This window comes from Mobula hypostoma, chromosome 2, assembly GCF_963921235.1.
Source record: "Mobula hypostoma chromosome 2, sMobHyp1.1, whole genome shotgun sequence".
In the NCBI taxonomy this organism is placed as follows: domain Eukaryota; kingdom Metazoa; phylum Chordata; class Chondrichthyes; order Myliobatiformes; family Myliobatidae; genus Mobula; species Mobula hypostoma.
The window spans coordinates 40,723,660-40,736,096 of NC_086098.1; the positions used below are offsets into that span (position 1 = coordinate 40,723,660).

General features: G+C 40.1%; 1 protein-coding gene across 4 annotated transcripts in view; it reads left to right on the plus strand.

The window, feature by feature from the left end:
* The first annotated feature begins 239 nt into the window (after nucleotides 1-239).
* The window catches only part of LOC134358576 (kinesin-like protein KIF3C), a 192,043-nt gene continuing 179,845 nt past the window's right edge, over nucleotides 240-12,437 (plus strand). For 3 of the 4 annotated variants that reach the window (XM_063070956.1, XM_063070974.1, XM_063070983.1), the window contains exons 1-3: nucleotides 240-490; nucleotides 581-1,217; nucleotides 2,401-3,266. In XM_063070956.1, the coding sequence (XP_062927026.1) occupies nucleotides 671-1,217; nucleotides 2,401-3,266 (1,413 nt within the window). In that variant the 5' untranslated portion in view covers nucleotides 240-490; nucleotides 581-670. The other variant, XM_063070965.1, reaches the window with a different exon arrangement.

Genomic DNA, 12,437 nt, shown 5'->3' on the forward strand with positions numbered 1-12,437 from the left:
TTGAAGGGTACAGGTCGAGCATCAGGCTGTCTTTGATGGTGATATGTTATTAATGCTGGCAAGCTGGCTATTTGGACCAAGCAGATTATTACAAACGAGCACCTCCAATCTGAGGCAGTTTTATGATTCGCCGCAAACGATGAACAACTACAGTTCCCGGTGTCCACCGGGGTCCCGGTGACGGCTTGTTCGGGGCGGATCAGACATGATGTCATCCTGGTAAATTGGTGCTGGCTGGGTTTGTAACCATCCTCCTCAGGATTGGGCGTCCTCCTCTGGCTGAAAGCATCAGCATCTGCACACTGAGCTGCCATCCTGCCAGCTGTTTTTTGTGCAGCCCAGCGCCTGCAATCACACGACTCTCATCCATCCGAATGAAAAAGGCGTTGCCAGCTGCAAATGGGTGAAAACTGCCGCCGCCGAGTATCTGATCTCCTGTCTCCCTGCGCTGCAGATCGTCACCGTGCAGTGCATCCCTCGCTCGGCTCAGGTTTGTATCCTGGTAGTGCAGACTGAATGCATTGCTTTGCTTGCCGTTCTCCGAGTAATGATGCGTAACCCGTGCATTGCTTTATTGCAGACACAATACATAGAGCGAGTTGTTATGCCGTTTTGATCTGCATTAAGAAGCCTGTATTTTGAGCAAATAAGGTCACCGCCTGCAAAATAAATGAACAAAAACAAAATGTCTAAAGCCAAGACTTGCGAATCGGTGAAGGTTGTTGTCAGATGCCGCCCAATGAATGGGAAAGAAGAGGCGGCTGCTTGCGAGCAGATCGTGGATATGGATATGAAATTGGGACAGGTGACTATTCGCAATCCCAAAGCCACATCCAGCGAGATGCCCAAGTCATTCACGTTTGACGCCGTCTATGATCACAGTTCCAAGCAAAGCGAGCTGTACGATGAAACAGTCCGCCCTTTGGTTGATTCGGTGTTACAGGGCTTCAATGGGACAGTTTTTGCTTATGGTCAGACGGGGACAGGGAAAACATACACCATGCAGGGTATCTGGGCCGACCAAGAGAAAAGAGGAATCATTCCTAACACCTTCGAGCATATTTTCACCCATATCTCGCGATCCCAGGACCAGCAGTATCTTGTGAGGGCATCCTATCTCGAAATCTACCAGGAGGAGATCCGAGACCTACTGAGCAAGGACCAGAATAAAAAGCTGGAGTTGAAAGAAAAACCGGAAACCGGCGTTTATATTAAAGGTAAAGAATGTTTTTATTTCTTCAAAGTTGAACATAAATAACGGTCTATTTTTATTCAATGCAACAGTAGTAATTAAAACAGGCACAATTGGGATTAAGACTTGGTGAGAGTTGTTTTTGCTGCAGACTCTCTTATGGACACCAACGATTCTGTTTGTTTTCTTCAGAGATAATGGGAGGAGTCGATGGAGGCAGAGAGGAGTTCCTTTCGTCAAATTACATTTTCTTTTCACATGAAGTATTAAAGAGCAGGCCAATTATTCCAATTCCACTCATGTATGAACTTTTCATAAGAGGATTAGTTTATGGACTGTGCTTTATAATAAGTCTCAAACTCTCCACTCAACAAAATTGGACAGCTGCAGTATTCAGATGATGTCCAAATCATAATGCTGCGAAAGTGAGTCAAGCACCATATCGTGTATTTACTTCTCAGTCTCTTCAAACCATTATGATTTTCATTTAACCTTCAAATCTGTGGGCATAGTTTTGGATCACAGTCAAATATAATTGGAATAAGTTGGATGACACTCGATAATCTTGTACAGTAACATCAGCAGCATTCACAACGCGACTTACCAAATGACACAATTCCTTCCATTGAACATTTCAGTCATTGGTAAAATTGGCCATTATGCTTTAACAATAACTCAGCAGAGTGCTGTTAGATTGTTTTATGGATTTATTTTTCTTAGCCTTGTAACCTCCCATTTATAAGATTATGAGTACAGAAGACTGTTCCATCTTCCCCAACAATGCTTTTGACTTAGGGAAAGCAGTTAAGCACAAAATATTTATCACTTCACAGAATTTGAACAATCTTTTTGACAAGAATAAGCATCTTATGGGTATCATCACAAGTTCACTGGATCACTGGTAAAATGTAACTACTTTTAGAGGCTTTTTTTTTGTTCATTTTTGTTTTTGAAAAAAATCCAATTAACTACATGAGGTTGGTTTGAGAATCTTGAGAACAGCATTCTTTAGCAGGGAGACATCCCAGTTTTACTTCTTTTCACAGCAACATTAGTCATAAAATCCATATTGAAACACTGGAATAAAGTCAGACGGAGCAGCATTTCTACAGTGCAAGAATCAATAGCTTTCTCTGTTACTTTGTAGAGATTTAGGAAACTAGGATTGCATAGTATACATTATAATATAATGTATTCTTAATTTACAGATCTTTCATCCTTTGTAACTAAAAATGTCAAGGAAATAGAACACGTAATGAATGTTGGAAACCAGAACAGAGCAGTTGCATCCACCAATATGAATGAGTACAGTTCAAGATCTCATGCCATTTTTGTTGTTACAATTGAATGCAGTGAGCTTGGCCTGGATGGTGAGAATCATATCAGAGTAGGCAAGTTGAACCTAGTTGATCTTGCTGGAAGTGAGCGTCAGAGCAAAACTGGTGTCCAAGGAGAACGCTTGAAGGAAGCTGCTAAAATTAACCTTTCTCTATCTGCTTTGGGTAATGTAATATCGGCTTTGGTGGATGGCAAGAGTACACATATTCCCTATAGAGACTCAAAACTGACCCGCCTGTTAGAAGACTCCTTAGGTGGTAATGCTAAGACAATTATGGTGGCCACTGTTGGACCAGCATCCAGCAACTATGATGAGAGTTTAACAACTTTGAGGTATGCCAACAGAACCAAGAATATTAAAAATAAGCCAAGGATTAATGAAGACCCAAAAGATGCATTGTTGAGAGAATTTCAAGAAGAGATTGCAAGATTGAAGGCACAGCTGGAAAGAAGAGGGATGCTCAGTAAGAAAAGAAGGAAAAGCCAAAAGAAGATCATTCTCGAAGGAGAAGAGCTCATGGATGAAGTTGAGGATACTGAAGATAACATAGAAAAGAACATGGAGAATTATCTAAAAGAACAAAAAGAGACATTGGAGAAGGAAAAAGCAGCAATCCAAGATGATCATAACTTAGTGGCAGAGGAAAAGCAGAAATTGTTAGAAGAGAAAGAGAAGATGATGGAAGATCTGAGGAAGGAGCAGGAAGCCACAGAGCAGCTTGCTGCCAAGTTTAAGGTAAGGATTTCACATGACATTTCTCAAGGTCATTTTACATTAGAGTATAGATAAGTTTTGTTAAAGTTTTGCAACTCAAGTGAAGCACATGGAGATGTTTCAATTGCTTGTTCTTGCAGATATCTCTGGTGTCTCAGCACAAGGAGTGGGCATTGATTGGATGTAAAATTAAACTAGTTTAATACTTTGTGCAATACAGAAGTTGCAAAGTGTGTATAGTAGCAGTGTCACGTCAGAAATAAAATTTCCATTATTGTTAGTGTTCTGGCTGTGTCATCAGTGACACAGCAACAAATCATCTGCAAGTGCAAAAACTACAAGGGATTCACATTTATCCGTTCAATCCTTTGTTGAACTTGTTTTTTTTGTGAACACATCACAGAGGAATAATTGTTTCTCTAATGCAAAAATAATTCAGTGGACTGTTTATGAGATTGTCTCCAACTGAATAGTATTTAATTCGTATTTAATTTGTTTCAGAAAGTTTTAATGTTGGTAACTCATACTAATAGTACATAACTCTGGGAACAATTTTAATGACAAATGTTTAAAATTAACAGAGCCATATCACCTCTGTTTCAATGCTTTACCAGCCCAGTATCAAGCTCTGTTAACTACAAACACAGTCCAAAATTATGATCTCACATTTTACTAAAGTACAGCAAAAACACATTTTGTACCTCATCCTTTGTATTAGAATACAATTGTGCCTTTTATGGACTTGCAGTTTTTGAGAGATAAAGTGCTGTAACTTAATGGTTTACTTATTAAGTGTTGGTTCTATTGTGTGTGAAATCATTGTTGCATTGTTATAAATATTTTCTTCCTAAAGTATTTTGTAAAGTGTCCAAATTCAAACATATCTCTATAAAGTTGTAGAGATGCAAATAATTTTTAACAAATATTTTTTAGCAGTTCATTCAGATGGATTGTTAATAACTAAGGCTATGGTAATTTGTGATCAAGTCGTAACCCAGCTGGGTGCCTGGTGAGCTCTCGGGTGATACCTTTAATGCCTGGTTGACTTGAAAGGGAATGCTGCACCCAGTCCTGAGTGATTGAGAAAATACATCTGGTTCCCTTCAAGTATTTGGGTTCATCTCTCCTCTTTGGCTGATGATAGAAGATGTCTTCATTCCACAGAACACGCAAGATCTGGAGCTACTACTGTATTTAAATCCCAGTGATTGTGTTAGGTTGTAGCATGAATAGGAAGCTTCAGTTGAAAAGCAACTATCTCCCCAATGACTAGGCTTTGTCTGGACATGCCCTACCTGCAGGCTTCTCAAGCCTTTGAACTTATGATTTTGCACCACGAAACTTCAAAAGTTTCATTTCTCAAGAAATGGTCAGTAAATACTGAATGCACAAAAGAGCCATTCTTGCTTTCAACTATATATTGTGCATTTTGATGTTTATATTTTGAATGATGTATTTCACATTAATGTTTTTGGTTGGAGAGTGCAGAATACTATGGAGAATGGAACTCATTATGTGTGAGTAGAAGCATCTGCTTCATGTATAAATAAGACTGTTATGCTGGTGATTCCAGTGTAAAGCCAGTGGGTCTCAGCACCTCAACAGTTTCTACTAACATTTGGTATGCTATGAACTCACTGCAATATATGATATGCAAGACACTCAGATGAAAGAGAAGAGAAGATTTATAACAGGGAAAGTACCTTTGGTACTTTGGAAAACATCTGCTTGTGTTTTATGAATATAATCTATTATTGTAGGTGAAGAGAATACAAGGAATGAGTAAGAAATGTGAGACGGTAAATATATAAATGTAGTGATCAAGAATTTTGAACAGTAAATTTGATGAAAAATGTGCTATCAGAAACATCCTAAGTAATCCCAGTAGAGAAAGTAAATTTGAATTTTCGTATAGCTATCCCATAACAGCAAGAAATATAGTCTCATTCTACCTGTGAACACGTGTAAAGATGTTAGTTGTTCACACACACACCACTCATACATATGAATAAAGATTGAATTTTCTATCATTGAGTCATTGATTAGGTTTTAGGGGATTCAGGTCACAGGTTTGTGAAGCTACTTATGAAACTATCGTTTTTCCTTAAGGACTTTCTGTGCCCTGACCAACAGAATGAAGGTGTCCCCTTTCGTTCTTGTTCCTGGGACATACAAGATGAGTGGTTCAGTGTGATTCATATCCTCATTTCAACCACATAAAACTGTGTTACTACAACCACCATTCATTTCACAAGCCCTACAGAAGTAATGTTGTTATTAGGAGACTCATAATGTAGGTAACTGCAGGGTGAGCCACCAAATCTATTTATCCTGGTCCATGTTCTTAAATCCTTGAGTGCACAGTGGGATAACACAACTGGATTGTTTTTTCTGACTGGCAAAATGTTACAACTGGTATGCTACAGGGATCATTACAGGAGTCTCATCTTCTTCCACAATTTGGATAAGTAACTTGGCTAAAGGCACCAGATGAGATAAAGATAAACTAATAAAATTTTATCATTTATTGCTTATGGCTGAAATAATACTGGGGCCTGATGCTGATATTGGTGTTCAATCAACATTTCAATTTGGACCCCACCAGTATCTGGAAGATATTCTTCCTTGTGCCTCCCAGGTTCTTTTGTCAGTTGCCTTACATCTGTAATGAAAATAGAAAATCCTGGAAACATTCAGCAGGTCAAGAACATAGTTGATCTTTCAGCCTGAGATGCTTGGTCAGAGAAGGTGGGAATGGGTAGGCCATTCTCCTCTGATCTCCCTCATTAACAAGGCATTTTTGCTCACAGAACTGCTTCTCACTGGATTTTTTTTGAATTTCACACCATTCTCTGCAAGCTCTTGGAGGCTCCTGTGTGTGAAAATCCCAGGAGATCAGCAGTTTCTGAGATACCTCAACCACCCGATGAGCACCAAAAATCATTCCGTGGTCAAAGCCACTTCGATCACATTTCTTCCCCATTTTGCTGTTTGGTCTGAACAGCAATGGAACCTGTTGACCATGTCTGCATGCTTTTATGCATTGAGTTTCTGCCACATGATTGGCTGGTTAGGTGCTTGTATTAACATGCCGTTGTACTGGTGTGCCTAATAAAGTGGCCACTGAATGTAGTAGCTTCAGGGAGTATGCAAAGGAGATTTACCAGGTGCTACCTGGATTAAAGAACATGTTTTATGAGGAAAGGGTGAGTAAACTAGCGCTTTTTTCCTTTAGAGTGATGGGGGACGTGAGGAGACGATAGAGGTGTATGAGACTATGAGGGGTGTTGAAAGAATGGGCAGCTATCTCTGTTTTCAGGCACATAACAAATTCCTAGCCAGAGAAGTCATCGTCTGTGAGTTTGAGATTTATCTCCTTTGCACCCCCCATATATTAATCTGAATCTTTACCAAACCACGATAGATTTCAACAAATTTCACAAATTTCACAACATAGCAGACACGGAACAGAATCAATAAATTCATTCGTAAGGCCAGTGATGTTGTGGGGATGGAACTGGACTCTCTCACGGTGGTGTCTGAAAAGAGGATGCTGTCCAAGTTGCATGCCATCTTGGACAATGTTTCCCATCCACTACATAAAGTACTGGTTGGGCACAGGAGTACATTCAGCCAGAGACTCATTCCACTGAGATGCAACACAAAGCGTCATAGGAAGTCATTCCTGCCTGTGGCCATCAAACTTTACAACTCCTCTCTTGGAGGGTCAGACACCTTGAGCCAATAGGCTGGTCCTGGACTTATTTTCTAATTTACTGGCATAATTTACATATTGCTATTTAACTATTTATGGTTCTATTACTATTTATTAGTTATGGTGCAACTGTAACGAAAACCAATTTCCCCCGAGATGAATAAAGTATGACTATGACTATGCCTATATGCCAGTGATAGTAAATCTGATTCTGAAACTCGCTTTTTGTCCACTATGCTAAAATACCTCTAAGTGTTGCCTTTCCAGACATAAACACCATGAAGTTTCCTGAAGTAGCAAATCATTGACATGAAGGATCAATGTTATGGCTCACCTGTATATTGTCTGTGCCAGTCGAATGCTTTTTGTGATTACAGGGTACAGTACTAATAGTTCACTTGTTGAATGCTGCCACACTTGTGTTATACCCATGGAATGAATGTGGAGTACCTGTGGCATGGGAGAAATTTATTTTGCCGACAATCATTATGTATGGATTTCCGAGCTGTAAATATTGACAGAGTTCTTCTTAGGAGAAGTAGATAAATGAAGACAAAAAAATAGCATTTTTTGAAGTATGTTTTTGGAGACCTGGATGATATCCATAGCGTTTCAAATTGTCAAAATAGGCTGATGAGTCAAATAGTTTCCTCACAAACAAGAGAAAATCTGCAGATGCTGGAAATCAAAATAACACACACAAAATGGTGGAGGAACTCAGCAGGCCAGGCAACATCTACGGAGAAGAGTAAACAGTTGACGTTTCAGGCCAAATAGTTTCCTGATGTGTTGTGATCCTATTACTGTTATTCTATGAGATGGTGTTATAAAGCAGGAGCACATCAAAAGAGATTGAAAACACAGCTTGCGACCATTAGCAACACAAACAAAATGTTGGAGGAACGAACTTAGCAAGTCAGGCAGCATCTATCAAGAGCATTCACGGAATCTCTTGTGTTCATGATTTGTTGAAATTGTTGAAACGGAATCAGGAAAGCTGAAAAAAAAATGTTTGTTCAGGGTGAAGGTACATTTAAAGGAAAAGAATTTGAGGAGGTCTAGGGAGTGAATAGTGAATAGATGGGCGGTGAAGACTTGTAAGCGTTCCAGAGGCTCCTTTGTGCTGGACATTTAGCATCTGGTGGAGGAATGACAAGATTTGAGAAGCATTGCCTAACTTTCTAACTGCAATGTTTTACTGCCTTCCAATAGTGCCATTTAATGTCTAATAATGTAACAACATGATTGAGAAAAGTATATGTGAAAGGAACTTACATTTTTGAGGAAATTTCTGTGCCATCTCTTAGCTGAAACCAGAGACAGAAAAGAGAATGTCCACAGAATGGGAATAGGAGTAATCATCAATGTGCTCCCTGAATAAGTATATTTGTAATTGTCTATTTAGACTTTCAGAGGGCCTTTGGTATTACAAGCAAGTTACTGGCATGCTTAGAGCAGTGGTCCCCAACCTTTCTTGCAACACAGACCGGTTTATTATTGACAATATTCTTGCAGACCGGCCGACCGGCTGGGGGGGGGGGTGGGTAGGGTTGCCAACGGACAAGAGTAACTGTCAAATATGCTGTGTTTACCCCGAGAAGACTACAATTACCATGAAGCCTTGCACGGGCACCTGTGTGCGCATGCGTGTACGTGCCGATTTTTTCTTCTACAGATCGTTTTTAGTGATGCTGTTCGGGGGGTTGTTAATCACAACTGGAATATAGAAGATCAGTCAACTATAAGTCACTTATAAGTGGCTAATACACTCAATTTCGTTTCTAAAAGGGTTTATCTGAGGAATTTAATATTAAACACACAGCGCATATTTTCCTCTCATGAATATAGTGATAAGTCAATAGCATCATAACATTTTAAGTAACGTTTGGATATTAAACACACAGCACATATTTTCCCTGTATGAACATATAAAATCATTGCAACACACCAATATTGCTGAATCAGTGGGAGCCCTGGGCTTGTTTTCCTGCAACAAGATGGTGCCATTGAGGGGTGATGGGAGACAGTGATACTCGAACAGGGTTCCTTATGTTCAGTCCATTCCGCAATTTAGTTTTCGTTGCATTCATTGCAGAGATATGTTGGAAATGGAAGCAATGTTTTCAGAGCTTTCGTGGCTATCTCAGGATATTTAGCCTTGACTTTGATCCAGAATGCCAGCAGAGATGTTATGTCAAACATACTTTTCAGCCTGCCGTCATTTGCAAGCTGGAGGAGTTGATCTTCTTCCCACGCTGACATGGATGACGCGTGCGTAATGACCTCGCATGCGTTCAAGCTCAACAGTGGACATGACAGGGAATGAGGAAAGGTTCAGCTGACTCCTAACACCAAATCTTATCGTTTCCTCGCGGTCCGGTAGCACATGCTTTGCGGCCCGGTGGTTGAGGACCACTGGCTTAGAGCATTGGCTGAGTGGTAGGAAGCAGTGAGTAGGAATAAAAGGATCATTTGCTGGTTGGCTGCCAGTGACTAATGGTGTTCCGCAGGGGTTGGTGTTGGGACCTCTTCTTTTTATACTGTATATCAAAGATTTAGATGATGGAATAGATGTCCTTGTTGCCAAGTTTACAGACGATACGAAGATTGGTGGAGGGTCAGGTAGTGTCGAGGAAACAGGAAGGCTGCAGAAGGACATAGACAGATTAGGAGAATGGGCAAGAAAGTGGCAAGTGAAATACGATGTTGGAAAATGCATGGTCACGCGCTTTGCTGGTAGAAACAAATGTATAAGCTACTTTCTAAATGGGGAGAAAATCCAAAAATCTGTGATGCAAAGGGACTTGGAAGACCTTGTGCAGAACACCCTAAAGGTTAACTTGCAGATAATATCAGTGGTGAGGAAGGCAAATGCAATGTTATCATTAATTTCAAGAGGTCTAGAATATAAGAGCAGGGATATGACGTATAGGCTTTATAAGGCACTAGTGAGGCCTCCCCTAGAGTATTGTGAACGGTTTTGGGCCCCTCATCTTAGAAGAGATGTGCTAACATTGGAGAGGTCCAGAGGATGTTCACAAGGATGATTCTAGAAATGAAAGGGTTATCATACGAGGAACATTTGATAGCTCTGGGTCTATACTCGCTGGAACTTAGAAGGAGGGGGGGTGGTTCTCAGTGAAACTTTTCGAACATTGAAAGGTCTAGACAGAGTAGATGTGGAAAGAAAGTTTCCCATGGTGAGGGAGTCTAGGACAAGAGGGCACAGCCTCAGGATAGGGCGTATCCATTTAAAACAGAGATGTGGAGAATTTGTGGATTTTTTTACCATAGACAGCTGTGGAGGCCAGTTTGTTGGGTGTGTTTCAGACAGGGCTTGATAGATTCTTGATTGGACATGGCATCAAAGGTTACAGGGAGAAGACCAGGGAGTAGGGCTGAGGAGGGGAAAACAGGATCAGCCATGATTGAGTGGTGGAGCAGACTGGATGGGCCAAATGCCCTCATTCTGCTCCGATGACTTATGGATGACTTATGGTTCATAACTTGAACAAAATTTAACAAGCGGTGCTTAACAACATCAAGGGTAATTAATCCACATTGTACCATCTCAATGTTTTAGTCAGAAAGGCTTGTCAGTTATTCAACTGATCTTTTTCACATAATTTTGCATTTGAGAACTTAAGTATTTCTGTCTTAAGTATTTGACTAATCAAAATAGGACATACATGGTAAATGGTAGGGCATTGAAGAATGCTGTAGAACAGAGGGATCTAGGAATAATGGTGCCTAGCTCCCTGAAGGTGGAATCTCATGTGGATAGGGTGGTGAAGAAAGCTTTTGGTATGCTGGCCTTTATAAATCAGAGCATTGAGTATAGGAGTTGCGATGTAATTTTAAAATTGTACAAGGCATTGGTGAGGCCAAATTTGGAGTATTGTGTACAGTTCTGGTCACCTAATTATAGGAAAGATGTCAACAAAATAGAGAGAGTACAGAGGAGATTTACAAGAATGTTGCCTGGGTTTCATCACCTAAGTTACAGAGAAAGGTTGAACAAGTTAGGTCTTTATTCATTGGAGCGTAGAAGGTTGAGGGGGGACTTGATAGAGGTGTTTAAAATTATGAGGGGGATTGATAGGGTTGATGTGGATAGGCTTTTTCCATTGAGAGTAGGGGAGATTCAAACAAGAGGACATGAGTTGAGAGTTAAAGGGCAAAAGTTTAGGGATAACATGAGGGGGAACTTCTTTACTCAGAGAGTGGTAGCTGTGTGGAACGAGCTTCCAGCAGAAGTGGGAGAGGCAGGTTTGATTTTGTCATTTAAAAAAAAAATTGGATAGGTATATGGACAGGAAAGGAATGGAGGGTTGTGGGCTGAGTGCAGGTAGATGGGACTAGGTGAGAGTAAGCATTCGGCATGGACTAGAAGGGCTGAAATGGCCTGTTTCCGTGCTGTAGTTGTTATATGGTTATATGGTTATCTTTACACTCTTGTATTTAAGGTTGGCAGATCCTCACGCCAATCACTAAATTAACTAATCTAAATAACTAACCCACCCTTTCATTCATTAAATCAAAGTGCGATTTACTCAGTATTGTTTTGATACATTGACGTATAATAAACATAAAATAGAGTGTTCCAGCTTTATTAGGAATTTGAGGAAGTTTGCTTTGTCTTGTAAGTTTCTACAGATGTATGGTGGAGACCATTCTGACTGGTTGCATCATAGTTTGATATGGAGGCTCCAATGCACAAGATAGCAAGAGGCTACAAAGATTTGTAGAGTCAGTCAACTCCTTTATGGGCAGAACCTTTTCCACCCTCAAGGATATCTTTAAGAGGGAGTGCCTCATGATGGTAGGATCCATCACTGAAGATCCTCACCGACTAGTATATGCTTCCTTCTCATTATAACAATTGGGGAAGAGGTACATGAGTCTGAAGACCCACACTGAACGTTTCAGAAACAGCTTCTTCTCCTCTGCCCATCAGATTTCTCAGTCGCCCATGAAACTGTGCACACTACCTTATTATTCCTTCTTATTGCATTTTTTTATCACTTTAAGACAATTCTAATCACTTTTGTGTCTTTGCACTGTTCTTCTGCCATAAACAACAAATTACACATCATATAAGTCAGATTTTTCAGATTTTGAAAAGCTGGTCACAAGCAGCTCTGACTCCAACTCTGGGAAAACCATGAGGCACATCCCATTTTATTGCCCCAGAGTTTGTCTTTCCCCATTTTATGACACTGTCTCTGAGAATTAGTTTTATAGTTGCTTAGCCATTTGGTATTTTAGCCATTTGTTCACGGCAGCACACAAAAGTGGAAGTTCACACTTCAACAGGCTGTGATGTTACTAAAAGTCCCTTTCCTTTACAGGTTGATGTTTTTGACTTCACTTCAGCAGATTTCAGTTTAAAGTTCTCCCTTATTCAAGACTGACAAACACATTGATACTAAATGCATATATTCTGATTAAAGATCTTTAATCTAAAAAACACTTCA